The sequence below is a fragment of the Mytilus galloprovincialis genome, chromosome 8, assembly GCF_965363235.1.
Source record: "Mytilus galloprovincialis chromosome 8, xbMytGall1.hap1.1, whole genome shotgun sequence".
Classification (NCBI taxonomy): domain Eukaryota; kingdom Metazoa; phylum Mollusca; class Bivalvia; order Mytilida; family Mytilidae; genus Mytilus; species Mytilus galloprovincialis.
Genome location: NC_134845.1, coordinates 32,786,911 through 32,803,420, shown reverse-complemented (window position 1 = coordinate 32,803,420; position 16,510 = coordinate 32,786,911). Strand labels below are relative to the sequence as shown.

Here is a 16,510-nt window from a genome sequence, read left to right as displayed (position 1 = left end):
ATCAGGATGTTGATTGTATAAAGGAGTAAATTATCCTTATACATGATAGAGTTACTGCTTACCGTATATCTTAACGGTCAAAGGTCGATTGAGGGTACTTACTAAGGTAAATATCTCATTTGCAAGAGAACACATTATTACGATAACACATGCATAAGAAATTGGGCAATTATAATATTCAAAATATTATCATTTCATTTATGCAACTAGTTCATGATGTGACATGTTTGTGCATAGATTAAACGTTAATCTTCTCCCGTGTGTAATGTATTTTTATCGTTAGTTGTTATTCATGTTATTATACCAAGTATGATTGTATGGAACGCACATTTAAGTTTATCGACAAGTACAAAAATTGGAAACTCTACTTTTTCATTTACAGAAATACATATACATGTATGTCGTGTACATGTTATTATTTTGTACAGGTTATCACCTGTACAAACATTTTATACAAGTAATGACTTGTATGGACCCATCATACAGGTTATTGTACAAATTCAGTTGTACAAGTAATTACTAGTACAATTTTTACTGAGAAAAAGATAATAACTTGTACAAATCGTTATTTTACCTTGGTCTAATTAAAATTCACAACAAATCGTTTCTCTATTAACAAATAATTTATAAATTAGCAAAAAAAACTTTCAATGTGTGAGTACATTTTATATAACAAATATGTGAGCAAAACTGTTCAGTTTAGTAGTCAAAACTAAATTGTAATTGGAAAACAGTATAGAAAAGAAATTTCATGATGAAATAACTTAATTGTGTGATGATAATAAATCTTCTAATAATTCAATATTTACATGTGAAGGATACAGAGAGACTTTTAGTTATGTAAAAGAAGCAAAATTGAGTTCCAAAAAGACTGAATTCAAAGATATTTCTAAAGGCAGTATGATGCTTTAAGTGTAGCAGGACTTGAAAAATTATTCGCAAAGGAGACGAAATAATTTTTTATTGTACAGTAGATAAACTTTACCCTTTGATTAGACCTGCACATTCTGGAGTTGAGCATGGAGCGAGGCTATATAAGGAGTTAAAAAAAATTCCGATATCAGCAGAGAAATTATCAGACTTTTCTTTCAGATGTGTGAACAGTGTGTTTTGAGAAAAAAGTGGATCATGCACTACCAGGATCACCAAATATAGTGAACTGCACAATTAAAAGACAAAAAAGAGTAGCTGGATTGGCTTACAAACTCACTGACATTTTTTTTACCTTTTGGAGTTCCATATATTCTGCAAAGTGATAATTGAAGTGAATGTACGTCTTATGTAGTTACAGAACTTAAACTTCTTTGGCCAGAGCTATAATTAGTGCATGGTAAAGCACGTTACCCTCAAAGTCAGGGATCCGTCGAAAGAGCAAAAGCTGAGGTTAACGTCAGGAAAGATGTACAATTGCTTTCTGTAAGTTGTGGCCAAGGCCATGTTCACTGCAGCTGTCGTGGTGGCTGTAAGACAGGCAAACGTAAAGACAAAAGATTGAACTTGTTGTGTAGTTCCAGATGTCATGCTTCCTTGTCGTGTGCAAACAAATAAAATATTTAATCTACTAGGCTTGACTTTTGTTTCCAATATATGATATTATGTATGCAACTTTTTGTAATGGTTTATGTTTGAAAATAAATGGTAGAAGGGTTACAATTTATTTGTGCTTCTTTTTGTAATGATTTATATTTGAAAATAAATGGTAGAAGGGTTACAATTTATTTTTGCTTTTAACGGCGTTGTCACTTTCACCAGAAGTCCGTAAGTGGCATCAAGCTGTTTAGCTAAATTTGCTCAAGGTGTCATGTTAGATTATGTTATTTCTTTGCGTCGGTCGTTCGTCTGTAAACTTCAAAATCAATACTAATAAACAATTGAAAAAAAATTCAGACTAACAAACTCAAAGATAATAGTTTTAAATAAGAAGAAACAAATATCACTAAAAATAGTGAGTTGTACAAGTTATTATCTTTTTCTCCACAAAAATTGTACAGGTAATTACCTGTACAATTATATTTGTACAAGTAATAACCTGTATGATGGCTTCATACAAGTAATTACTTGTATAAAATGTTTGTACAAATAATTACCTGTACAAAATAATAAAATGTACACGACATATATATATATATATATATATATATATATATATATATATATATATATAATATAATAACAGATTCATCGGTAAATTCTTAACAAGTTGACAATTCAATGGTTTTTTTATAAGACAGTTGATGAATAAAATAAATTAAATGATATTGAATACATATTCACATTATGATGATTTTTTATATCTTGTATATAATTTATTATGGAAATTTTCTTTATTATTTAGTTTCTGGCATATTATTTTCGACTCCTCAAATTTAGTTCATGTGTACTTCATTATTCACTGTTTCAATGTTTGTTTTTGAATTTTTTACCCATTATTCTGTATAATAGTTTAGTTTTAACCCATTGTCAGTTAAAGATATATATAAAGATACAATTTATCATAGATCAGAGTCAACTTACCACTTTATAATTCAAATAAAAAAAATAACAATTATTTGACGAAAATAAAAGACAACATACCACATGCAGAGTGTGGCCATAACCATGATAACTATTTTTCACTTGAGATTTTTCGCTATATTTTGTATATAAACTACATTTTTTTCAAAAAGATATTTTGGGGTAATTTTTGGTTTGATTTTAAGCAACCTAGTACTAATAGAAGCAGAATTGTCACAGGTTTATTTGTTTATTTGGTTATATTTTTTTTTAGGATCATTTTGATTTTTTCACAAGATAAACACAAATAATATTTTCTGTATAGAATATATATATATATATATATATATATATATATATTCAACCAAATTAAATTATAAAAAAATATTGTATGTGTTCACATCAAGAGAAAACAAAAACACATGCAGACAAACTATTACCAAATAAACCAACATACTTGAGATAATTCTACGTCCTTTGAATGTTGATAAAAATCCAGCCATAAATGCCTTCAAAATATTAAAAAAAAATAATGTTTTTGTATGAAATATATAGCAAAATAATGCAGGTGACAAATACTTTTGGCCAGGTACTGTAAGTCTGTACATATATGATTTCCGTTTTAGTCATCAGACCCAATATCAATTTGATGAGATTAAATTGTTATTATACATTTTTCGTTTTAGGATGTTAAAGTTTCTGACAGCATGTTTGGGTGCATTAGGAGCTCTGTATCTGCTGATACGGATAAAATTTCCATGGTTATATGGAGATATCAAGTTTCTATCAATTGCTATAAAAACTGTTATCCAAATTGAAAAAAGCAAGAGGAAAAAAGAATTACCTATAGATTTATTTGAGAGAACAGCTGATAAGTTTTGTCACAAGCCGATGATAATTCATAAAGGGAGGTCATACAGTTTTACAGAAGTGGACAAAATGGCAAATAAAGTGGCAAACGTGGCTTTGGGTCTTGGGTTGAAGCAAGGTGATACGGTGGCCATAATGGTATATAATGAACCTGCTTTTGTATGGACTTGGTTTGGTAAGCTCATTTAATATCTGTGTGTAAAGAAATGTCTTTGAAGATTGTATTTTTTTTAAATGTTTTGTCTGGTTTTTGAGGCATACGTGAAGAGAGCAAATCTAAGAGTTACCAAATAGATATAGGAAGATGTGGTGTGAGTACCAATGAGACAACTCTCCATCCAAATAACAATTTTAAAAAAGTAAACCATTATAGGTCAAAGTACGGCCTCCAACACGGAGCCTTGGCTCACACCGAACAACAAGCTATACAAAACCTATTTTATAATTGCCCTTACATTATTAAGGTTAAATTTATTCAGAAAATGAAAACAAATTTAATATTTGATGAGTTTTCATGGCAACAAGTCAAGTTGAAATAATAGCCTTGCTCATTTGTGTTTCTGTATCACCATTAGTGTAAAGTTTGATTACAAAGTTTGTATTCCAAACAATTAATTTGAAGCCAAATTAAAAGCTTATCTATATACTGTACTTCGGGCCAGGTGAGCTAGGAAGTGGAATATTACTATTAATACCGACAAGACAAAAGTAGTCATTTTTAGGCAACCTGTTAATAACCGCTTTTTCTTTCACAACCAGGAGCTGGAAATTATTAACTCTTATGTATACTTAGGCATGTTACTTCATTTCAACGGAAAGTTCTTGCACTCAAAGAAAAGGATTTCTCAACAAGGAGTAAGGGCACTTCCTTCCTTATTCGACACTCTCAAGAGAGTTTATATTGAACATTGTCAAGCATTTTTGTGTTTAACAGTATGGTGGCCTCTATACTTAACTATGCGTCTGAAATTTAGGGATTTCATCGAGCCAATGAAACTGAAATCGTTCATAATCGTTTTCGTTGCATTATATTTAAGCTTGGTAAAAATGTACCAATCGTCTTTTTATGTGGTGAACTTGGTCATCTACCTAGTATGTTCATTTTAAGGAAACATAGAATTATAAAGTTTTGGTTGCATATAATATATATGATAAACCTAATATGGTATATCGTATTTATAACCTCTTACGCATTGATGCCTTAAATGGCAAGAGAAACTGGGTTTCAATTATGTTTCATGGACTGATCAAAAGCACAGTAAATTGACTAATGTTACATTTGAATATATAAAATGTCGTATAAATGATCAATACTACCGGAACTGGTTTGCTATTTTGAACTATTGTTAAAAACTGTGTTTATATAGGAAATTGAAAATGAGTTTTGTTTAGAAGATTTCATAAAGCATGATTGTAATAGTAATATACTGACCAAACTACGTAGTGGAACATTAAAACTAAATATTGAAGTTGGTCGTTTTGACAATATTGTAAGAGAAAATCGTATATGTATATACTGTCATATAAATTGTATTGAAAATAAGTACCATTTTGTTTTAGTATGTCCTGCTTTTAGATCATTGAGGCTACTTTTTTACTAACATATTACTGTTCATGGCCACCTAAATAGAAAGCTGGTATTTCTTTTACAGGCTAGCTCAAAAAATTAATTAAGAAATTGTGTAAATTTCTTTATGCGGCATGGAAGTTAAGATCACAAATTAGCATTGCTTACATTGTAACAGTTGTAGTTCTGTGCTTGTTATGACCATATTCACCTTATTGTGTTGTTCTCTGTTTGTTTACTGTCATTATTGTCATTATATATTATGTTATTTTTCTATTTATCATTATGTTTGCTTCTGCAATAAAATTATTCATTCCTCTGCAAGGGTTAAGTAAACATTATGTTTTGATTGACAAAATTGTATGCAAATTTATTTGTTGCATTTCTAATTAACAGGCTTTGAGAAAATTGGAGTTGAAGTTGCTTTCCTAAATTTTAACCAAAGAAAGAAGCCCCTTCTTCACAGTATAATTTCAAGTGAAGCCAAAGCAGTATTTTTTAACTCAGGTAAAGATTATTCATCAATTAAGGTAGCATTTTACAAAGAAAAATGGACACAAAAATAGGAACACATAAACAAACAGTTATTGGTTGACCATAAAGGGGACTGTAAAAAATTAGTAGCCAGAAATCAGAGAATAATGTTGTTCTCTTAAAACGTGTCTTTTAACTTTTAACAAAATATTCCAGTGTCTTCATTTCAATTCTACGTAAAATAATATGCCCTTGGTATTCGAAACCACCTTGGTCTGGTAGTAGTTATATATTAACATGATCGCCTATAGTGCGGAAGGTCATGTATAGAATCTGAATTCTGGTCAAACCAAATAATTAGTATATTTAGCTTCTTCTCCACAAAACACGTGATGTGGGAGTTAGAACAGAGACTTATTCCCTAAATCAGAATAATGTGTAGGTGACATTTTATCCTTGTCCACTTACAGGTTGAAATATCGGTCAGTCCACAACAGATTGCATTGCTATGTTCTTATTTTGCATATGTATTTAACTGGCAATTGGATGATATAATGCCATACATCATCATCATGACAGTAGTTTTCCATTCGTTTGATTCATTTGGTATTTTTGTTTATTTGTTTAGTATTCGCATCATAGAATGTATGTAATTTGCATTCAATAGTGTACACTTTGTAACCAAACTTTATAAATTTTTAGGTCCCGAACTGTATGCAGCAATAGAAGATATCGCTGAGGACTTAGAAACCATCGACTTGTACACTTTTGATTCATCGGAAGTCGAAATTCCTTCGAGATTTAGACGCTTAAACTTAGAATTGAAGGCAGCACCAGAAGATCGAATACCACGTTCTATGAGATCAAACGTCACAGTGATGTCTACTAATTGTTTAATTTTCACGTCGGGTACAACAGGTATGTTTTCGGTAAGCCTTAGGTCTGCATGGTAATATTACATTGTATGTACACATACAGTGAAAAATTGGTATTACATTTTCCAGTCTGTAGATTGGCCTTTTGTATACAAAATAGGTGCGGGAAGTCAATTTAGAAGCGCTGTGATTGGATGTAAGGTTACAGTATTATTTTTCTTTATTTGTCTTTGAATAACTGCAGTGTGTATATTTGTAACACTCCCAAACGTGTCCTTCCCCCCAAACGTGTCCGATTCTCCCAAACGTGTCTTTTCTCCCTAAACGTGTCCGAAATGTACAATATTTCCCAAACGTGTCCGATTTCATAACCCCAAAACGTTTCCGATAATTGTTATTCGCCAAATCGTGTCCAATATTTAACTCCAAAACGTTACACGTCTTTTAGCGCTTTTACATGTATCTCTTAAATAAAATCGCTGATAACGTTTACGGCAATTCTATGATGGGAGACACACGTGATGAAGATGTCATTTATCAGATTAAGTTAGTTCGATGTAGGTTTTTAATGATTATAATAATTGCAAAATTAATCTGTTATTATTAAGTAACTTTGACTGCAGTTGTTTATTGTCCAGTTGCAAGTATTTCATATTCGTTTAGTGCGAACATTCACATAGTTCTGGAGTTGAATTAATCGTTTACTTAACTTTGATAATTATTTTGTACTTATAAACTCCGATGATGCCTTTTATATTTATCCGAATATTGCATGGCGGGGTTTTAAAAGTATTATTTTTTTTTACTTCTGTCAATAGTTTGTGTGTATTTCAAAAGCCAATCAAATTATAAACTTGTTATCCTGTTTTTTAATAAATTTTAGGTTTCCACCATCACTAAAGACACACGATAAGAAACATAACGTCCAGTGCCAAATATTTCATGCATAAGTTTTATAGATTCTTTTTTTTATGAATATTACTGTTATGTGATCAACGCCGGTTTTAAATGCAAATTTATTTTGTAGTGTATAAATAAACTTTTGAATGTTGATTACGTATTGTCCAGTTGCAAGTACTTTATGCATATTTAGAGCGCACAATAGTTTTGCAAGTTTTAATGTTTTTACAGTTGTACTGTACACATTAACTTTAAACTAAACTTTAAACTGATGATCGCGTATTGTCCAGTTGCAAGTATGTCATGCATATTTAGAGAGAACATACAAGTTTTAATGTTTTTGCAGTTCTATTTAGAGAGAACATAGGCTACCTGGTTTTTTTTTTTTACATTTTAACATACATGTTTTAATGTTTTTACTGTTCTTTTGTTAAGATAAACTCTAGACTGCTGGTTGCATATTGTCCAGTTGCAAGTATTTCATTCAAATTAGAGAAAACATACAAGTTTTAATGTTTTTTCAGTTCTACTGAATAAATTAACTTTAGACTGTTGATTGCGAATTGTCCAGTTGTCAGTATTTCATGCATAATTAGAGAGAACATTAAAGTCTTAACGCGCAGAGAAAGGGACACTTTGACCCGTTAACTGTACTGTTTAACTCAACATGTTTTCTTACAACTTACAAACGAAATAGTAGAAATGACGCCCCCACTTTAAGCCAGTTTAATTCTTCCGTTTTGAAAAAGTACTAACGTGCTTATGTATATTTTTAATGAAATGGTAAAATTAGTATACGTTAATGAAATAGCAATAACCAAATAACGCTTGATATGGACACGTTTTGGGGATTGGACACGTTTGGGGGTTAGTTGAGAAATGGACACGTTTGGACGTTTATACAAATGACACGCTTTGGCGCAGTTTTCAACTAGACATGTTTGGGGGAATCGAACACGTTTGGGGGGAAGGACACGTTTCTGAGTGTTCCATATTTACCATATACAGTTTAAAACCGACTGAAATATGTTCTAGAGAATTATTCGAAAAGACTTGTTGTGTAAAATGACGGTTAGCATGAGTACCATAAAAAAAAAGCTCCATTGAAAGTTGGTCATGATACTATTTGAGTTCTTTTTAAAACAGAAATTTAAAATACTAACGTACTTATACCACACATACATGTTTTGTCAAGGTTTTTAACCGGATTTTTGTTACAAAAATGTCGGTTATTGATTTGGGATGTACGGCGGGCGGATGGGCGGGCGGGCGGCAATCAAATGTTGTCCGTGCATTAACTCATGAACCCTTCAACCAAAGCTTTTAAAATTTAAATATGTTATTACTGACAACTATACGAAGGTCAAGTTCAATAATGGCGATTTTGACTTTTACCGTTCAGGAGTTATGGTTCTTGAAAGATTGAAAAATGGAGTTTCCAGTCGTGTCCGTGCATTAACGCATGAACTGTTCTACCAAAGCTTCCCAAATTTTAATATGTTGTTACTAATGACAGAATGGAGGTCAAGATCAATAATGACGAATTTGACTTTTACCGTTCAGGAGTTATGGTTCTTGAAAGATTGAAAAATGGAGTTTCCAGTCGTGTCCGTGCATTTATGCATGAACTGTTCTACCAAAGCTTCTGAAATTTTAATATGCTGTTACTGATGACAAAATGGAGGTCAAGTTCAATAATGACAATTTTGACTTTTACCGTTCAGGAGTTATGGTTCTTGAAAGATTGAAAAATGGTGTTTCCCGTCGTGTCCGTGCATTTTCTCATGAACCATTCAACCAAAGCTTTTGAAATTTTAATATGTTGTTACTGATGACAAAATAGAGGTCAAGTTCAATAATGACGATTTTGACTTTTACCGTTCAGGAGTTATGGTTCTTGAAAGATCGTAAAATGGCGTTTCCATTCACGTTGTTGCATTTACTCATGAACCATTCAATCTAAGCTTTTCAAATTTTAATATGTTGATACTGATGACAAAATGGAGGTCAAATTTGATATTGACGATTTTCACTTTCACCATTCATCAGTAATGGTTCTTGTGATATTGCCAGGACACAAATAAATGTTAATAAATCCGGTTTGCTGTCGTTGTGACAGCCTCTTGTTATTATAAAAAGTGGTAAATTTAGAAAATGTAAGTCAATTATCTCCCATGGCAGATATATACTAGTAGGGTAACCGTGTTCCCTACAGCAAAACAGGATTTTATTCTATAATTCGAATTATTTCAAATGACTCTCTTATAGAACTTTTTTACGGATTTTTTAACCCCTCTTATTCCTGATCTTTTAATATATAGTGTAAATGATATGTGGTTTTTTTTTGTAGGTTTACCAAAACCAGTCATTGTGACACATTTAAAATGTTTATTTGCTGGATTCCTATTGGCTTACAGAACCAGTACTACTTCAGATGATATCCTCTACACATGTCTTCCCCTTTACCACTCTGCTGGATCAATGTTTGGAGTCGGATCTATAAGAAGATATGGTAAGACATGATATTATATTTCCAAAACACTTAAATTTGATGATTATAATGCTTGTTTGAGCATTGTATTTGGTGCAACAAGAATAAGGTGAAATTGTATCAGACAAGTTTTCATGATATGAACAACAATGTTTTTAGCAAACTTAAGTTATTAATAAACCAAACTGCAAATAAAAAAGATATTTCGAATTACAAATATTGTTGCAAATGGGTAGGTATGCAGATAAAATATTTGATTAAGCTTGTAATGTTTTAATTTGTAAGTGTTTTAAAATATCAGATGCGTTTGTTTGGATTGATGTTGCTCTTTTTTAAAGCCTGTTTATATTTTGAGGTTTCATGTGAAATCGTATTTAATCTATCATTTAAGGTGGCTACGGCGTCTTAATTAAAATTGATAGAATTTTTTGATTACTTGTCAAAATGAAGTTTTTATCATGCTTTTATAAAAAATAAATTATATTAAAAAGCATGGGTCACCGTCTTCTTTTTTCACGCTACAGGTTGTGCAAAATTGTCAGATTTTGTATAGATTATGCATGGAAAATCAAATTTTTTGTGATGAAAAGAAAACGTACTATTAGAACTTTAAGATAAAATGTGAGAATAATGCTCTTATAACATGCTTTCAGATAAGAAAAAGAAAAAATGGGGTCACCGAACTTGTTTTCTTGCTACATATCAAAATAGGTAAATTCATAACACTTTTTATTATAAAAATTACTTTATCTGAGTTATCTCCCCTTATTTGTCAAAGTTGAAAATAAATCTAATCAAACACAAACAAGGTGTTTTTGAGCAATTACAACTGTAATTATGATAAAACACACAATTTTCTATATTTACATCAAAAGTCTTTTACATAAATTACATACAACTCTCAAAATTTGCACATTTCATCAAATAGCTAGACTAAAGTTATCTGCTTCTTCAAAATCCAAGATGGAGGAAGACACCCGAGCACCCTAAAGCAATGTTTTGAACAGTTATTATTCTAAAAACTTGAAGGGAGATATCCAGTTAATTGAAGTTCATGAGATATCGAGGGATAACGTTCATGATTATTTTTTTTTATTTTATATAAAATGCGACTTACTTTACTTTTAAGGAATAACAATGGTCCTCTCGGAAAGATTTTCTGCTAGCAGGTTTTTTCAGGAATGTCATCAGCATAATGTTACCATAATTCAGTACATAGGAGAAATGTGTCGGTACTTGGTTAATACCCCAAAGGTAGGTCCTATGGGATTTATTCGGCAGGTAAACTGTCTCTGTTAAAGATTTTGAGTACTCTGTTTCCATTTTTTTACTTTACTATAGTTGCTACCTGCATCATTTCGTTCGACGATTTCAAACCCAGAGCCTTCGAAATAAATCTAGAATGGGTGTTTACTCATAAGAATTGTTAATTCCAACTTTAGGCAGATTCTAATGATACCAAATTTAGAAAACGTTCAGCAGCTTTCCCGATCGGTTTATTAATTTGTGTACTTTATCAACTTTAAAAACATTCTTCAAATTATCTTCTATCATTTTTACTAATCAGTTATTTAAACCGTTTTCTGAAACTAGATCCTGGTCATGAACATCGAGTGTTTCAAATTGTCGTTGAATAAATTGATAATTTAAGTAACGTACTTATACATCCTTGGCTTCCATATATTGTTTTTGAGTTTTCCTGATAAGGTTAAAACCAGAAACGCTTTAAGGTAGATCATAAGTAAATCTTTTTTGAGACAGAATTTTCTTATACTTAGCCAGAATGAAGATTTTAATATGCTCTTTTCAAAAATATAATAAAAAGTAGGGGTCACCGTGCTATTTTTCAAGCTATGAGTCGTTGAAAATTGCCTAAATTTGGTTAGATTGTTAATTGAAAAACACAATTGTGTGCATAAAAAATAATCTATGAGATAGAATTTTGAAATAAATTGTGAAAAGATAGGTTTTGTAATATGTTTTAAGAAAATAAAAAGAAAAAATGGTGTCACCGAACTTGTTTTCTTGCTACAAGTAAAAAGAAAAAAATTCCCTATCTGTCCAGTATAAATTTTTTACTAAAAGAGTTATCTTCCCTTAAATGGCTCATTTGAAAAAAATGATTCAAAAAGCAAAATAAAATGATATTTGTTTAATTATTTTGAATTATACAATAAATTGCCAAGTTTTCTTTATATTATTAAACAGTCTAACCATCAAATTGCAAATCTGTCTCCAAATTTGCAGATTTAGGCAAATAACTAGACCGATTTTTTACTGTGATTGTTCAATCCAAGATGGCGGTATACCATGAATCTACCTTAAGAGAGCATTTGATTTATAAAGAGTTATTTTCCTTTTTATATACATTTAATTCCAAGTAGAATTTATCATTGGAAAATATGCTGATATGCATCTTTGCAGTCCTTTTTATTTTTCATATATACTCCATGTCCAATCAACAATCTCAAACAAACTAGGCCTGTTTTGTCAAACTTTTCTCAAAAACACTTTACAGTAAAAAAAACATTGTCTATATCTACCAAAATCGATCTTGATATTTAATTATAGAGCGCACATGATGCAGAACATTCAGTAAAGGCTGCCATTGGAAACGGTTTAAGAAAAGATATATGGAGTGCATTCCAGACCCGTTTTAAGATAGACAATATTATAGAGATTTATGGTGCTACAGAACTTTCATTTGGCTTTGGTAATCTCTTCAATGAAGTTGGAGCAACTGGACGGATAACACCTCTATTGGTATGAATATGTAGTATTGATAGGATGGTTTTGGTAATAGGATAATTCTATAGATTATACATTATACATTTAATATTTTATATTAATTTCAATTTTCTTTTACAAAATCATAGTGTATTGTTTTATGAGTGCATATTGCATACTGCCCATCAAGATCACTTAAATTGAACAATACGTATTCTAACTCGTGTACATTTGATTATTATACATGTAACTGTGTGAAAAGTTATCTTTATCAAAATTACACGTGCACATATGCATGTTTATTGTATATCAATCCAATACAAAAAGTAAAACAGACCATTGGTCTTTAAAAGAACCTATTTGACAATCTACACACTCACAAGAACAACTACAAATGTAAAATTTAGTGAATACGTATATAAGATTGACAAGCATAACTACATTATTCCTTGGCTTTGTGGTTATGTACATATTATATATGCATTTAGATAAGAACATGTACCTTTCGGGATTATAGTTTTGTTACTTAGTATTCGTTGCTAGAATATTTTTAAATCACATTCTCAATACTTTTTAATTTATCTAAAAACAAAATTCAAGTTTTCGAATCAATTTTGTAAGTTAAAGTCTAGAGATTTTTTTCTCCTCAGAAAATGTTACTTCCAATAGCATTTATCAAGTTCGACTCTGATGCTAATCAACCTGTCCGTAATGATAAAGGCAGATGTGTTCCAGTTGATACGGGTGAGCATTCATTATTTGATGCTAAAAAGAAATCTGTTTGTCTAGTTTATTACCGAGAAAGACACAGTTAATTTGCTTTATAATTGCAGAATTTTGTTTTGAATAACGCTTATACATTAATTTTCAACAATAAGACATGTCTTATTTAGACATTGTTTTATCTTTAATTTATGCTGATATTGATCAATGTTAAATTTAAAATTTAATCTAAACATAAGGGACCGTATAAGGGCCTTATCGAACTTAATAATATTATATATTAGTTTCTGTTGAGAAACACAATGTTGAGGCTGATTTTTTATTTCCGTTTGTGATGATCGAGTAAGGCACTCTTATATTGTAGGTGAGCCTGGACTTTTGATAATCAGATTTGATAAGCGAATGCCTACTGAGGGATACAAAAACAAAGAAGAAGAAAATAAAAAAAGATTCCTATATAATGTATTTAAAGATGGGGATAAATACATCAATTCTGGCGACTTGCTCTACATTGACAAGGATTATTATGTATACTTTTATGACAGACTTGGAGATACATTTAGGTAAGACAAGTGGGAGTGATATGCCATACATGTATCTGTCTCTTTCCTTTTATTTGAACATCATTTTAATGTACGTATGTGTTCAATTAATTTCACTGTAGAAACCACATTGTGTCATCCGGTTATACTTACTCTAACCCTGCTATCTTTCAAAATCATAATCCACAATATAAAATAATTTTAAAAAGCTATGGATATATTCCTATGTATATAGAAAAAAAGAAAATGTGGTACAATTGCAAATGACGTACATTTTTTGTAGAAGGTGATCAACACTATTTATATCATCGTCTTAAACAATTAGCAAAACCCATATCGCATTGCACGCTTTCTGTTTTGAACATGATGGTTGATGATTATAATTAATTTGATTTTGAGGTTGAAAAGTTTTAAAGTGTCCACTACTGATAAGTTACTTTATCTTAGCTAACCTTTATATTTATTTATTTTATAGATGGAAAGGTGAAAATGTATCAACTACTGAAGTCGCTAACACTATTTCTGAGCTATCGTTTGTAGCAGATACTTGTGTATATGGTGTTACGGTGCCAGGTAAATATTGTCAGCTTAAATGACATGCCTTATGTCATTTTCCTTGTGTTATCTTTGCACTCATCCTAGGATAAGGTTTCATCAAATGGTATTGTTCAAGCAACAAATGACGTAGATCAGTTTGATTTTCATGGACAGTATATGTTTATATATATGAGATCTGGACTGGATATGAATTTAAGAGCAAAATACCAGGACTGTAAATCAAATTAAAAGGCATTTAGTTTATTTGCGACATTTAGGGCTAAGCACTTGGGCAACACTAAGAATTACTGGTAGATGAACGTCATTATTCTACATATTAATATATTGATTTATCAAAGTACATATACACATGAGATCTGTCAGCACATTTTTAGATATCCAAGGAACTTAAAAAGAAAACTAGTCGTAATGATGCGATCGTTTTTTACTGGTTTTTAACTTTCAACTTTAGAAACTATGAAGAAGAATATATAACGCATTCTTTGTATAGTCTACTTATATTTTATAGGTGTATATGCGTAATACTACAATACAACTAATGCTCTCCAAAAACAGAAGGATGATGTTCCGTGTTAATATAAATGTTACTGTTCTAATACACAGTTCGTAATGATAATATAATTTTTGTTCTTCTCTTTGCTATGACAACTTCTGTTGATGGTATTGGGCAAGGTACCGGCAACAGTATTGTACCGATGTTCAAATCTCACAAACCAATATATAATAGGCAGCTCGGAGTAAAAAACTAAACGAAAGCTGAGGAAATTGCATGAAATTAAAAACAAGCACGACTGAGTATGCCAAAAATACCATGCTTATATTATGTACGTCATACGTAAGCGTCTTCTATGCATTCATCCCTTGACACTCAAATCCGCATTAAGCCACATAAAGGAAGATGACAAAATCGATATATCAACAAATCAGGAATTTATTCTGTACCAAGTCAGGAATTCGACGATTGTTATCCATTCGATTGAAGTGTTTGGGCTTTTGTTTTTTGCCATTTGCTAAGGGACTTTTCGTTTAGGGTTTTTCGCGGAGTTCGTTTTTTTGTTATTTATGTTGTGTAAAATCTTTTTAACTGCTAATTTAAATTTAACATCTTTGTTACTACAAACAATTATCTTATAACAGCTTATATTTTGTATGTTGATAATTCAGGCTGTGAAGGCAGAGCTGGGATGGCAACAATACATTTGGTTGATTCTGACAATTTCGAACCGACTGAAGAAATGGTTTGTAAAATAATGGAACAATGTAGAACACAGCTAGCTGGATATGCTATTCCAAGATTCTTACGATTTACTCGCTTTCTAGATATTACCTCAACTTTCAAACAAATGAAGACTACGCTTAAAAGAGAAGGTTTTGACATCAACTTGACAATGGAACCAATTTATTATTTTGATATAAGACATAAAAAGTACTGTCAAATTGATAAAAACATATATTCAAACATCATCGATAAACATATTAATTTTTAACGAATATGATACCTGTATAATGTGTCTTCAAATTGCTATCGTTAAGACTATAATTTCAAATATTTGTTAATTTCTTTTAAATGTAGCATGCTAAAATGTGTTGGCAAAAATTAACTATCCATATTTTAGTTGGTACCACATTTGTACTGAATATCACTGGATCGGAATAGCTACTTTGGGTTATTCGAGGATATCATGCATGTGTCACAATATTAAGTGAGTCTGCAACGGTAGGATTACTTGGATAGATTATTCAATCAAAAATACACTTTCAAGTTATAATCTGTGTAAATGCACTTGAAAAAAGCCTTAGTTGACATTATATGCAGCTTTTAATAATTATTTTGTTTTGTTCCTCCTTACGTGTGTATTTGAAGACTCCAGTGTACGTACTTGATGAATGATATATATCAAATTTGGCATGGGATCTTATAGATGAACTGATTATCTATGCTTCCTTTTGATCATGCCCTATTAATGTTATGTTCTCGAATGTTTTGTATCTTTGGATAGTCAACTATTTTTACATGTATGTTAGGTTTTCACATTCCCCTTAATGTTATATTGAACAGTATTCAATTTATGTTAGTATTGAAGACTTTATAAATGGCTTTCAATTTGTATACAGTATTTGACTTGTATAAAATTGTCGTGTATACGTTTGCCTAAATTTTATTGTTAGAATTCGTTTGGTTTAGAAAGATATCTGATTTATTGATTGGTACTCGCTTAACGTACAATGGACATCATTTCTTGCATAATCAGGACGAGAACGAATAGATAATAAATTATACAATAGATTT

At 30.9% G+C, this 16,510-nt stretch overlaps 1 protein-coding gene across 1 annotated transcript; it reads left to right on the top strand.

Moving 5' to 3' along the window:
• Nucleotides 1–35: 35 nt before the first annotated feature.
• Nucleotides 36–16,330, top strand: LOC143085590 (long-chain fatty acid transport protein 6-like). Its single transcript, XM_076262044.1, has 11 exons — nucleotides 36–106; nucleotides 3,180–3,538; nucleotides 5,327–5,437; nucleotides 6,107–6,322; nucleotides 9,530–9,691; nucleotides 10,800–10,924; nucleotides 12,242–12,433; nucleotides 13,048–13,141; nucleotides 13,485–13,683; nucleotides 14,138–14,235; nucleotides 15,385–16,330. The coding sequence occupies exons 2-11, from the start codon at nucleotides 3,181–3,183 to the stop codon at nucleotides 15,705–15,707; spliced, it is 1,878 nt and encodes a 625-aa protein (XP_076118159.1). The 5' UTR covers nucleotides 36–106; nucleotide 3,180; the 3' UTR covers nucleotides 15,708–16,330.
• The last annotated feature ends 180 nt before the right edge of the window (nucleotides 16,331–16,510 follow it).

Coding starts and splice junctions, on each gene's coding strand:
- LOC143085590 (XM_076262044.1), top strand. CDS start 3,181: ATGTTAAAGTTTCTGACAGCATGTTTGGGTGCATTAGGAGCTCTGTAT. Junction 5,438..6,106: donor AGCAGTATTTTTTAACTCAG/GTAAAGATTATT, acceptor ATAAATTTTTAG/GTCCCGAACTGTATGCAGCA. Junction 9,692..10,799: donor CGGATCTATAAGAAGATATG/GTAAGACATGAT, acceptor TTTACTTTTAAG/GAATAACAATGGTCCTCTCG.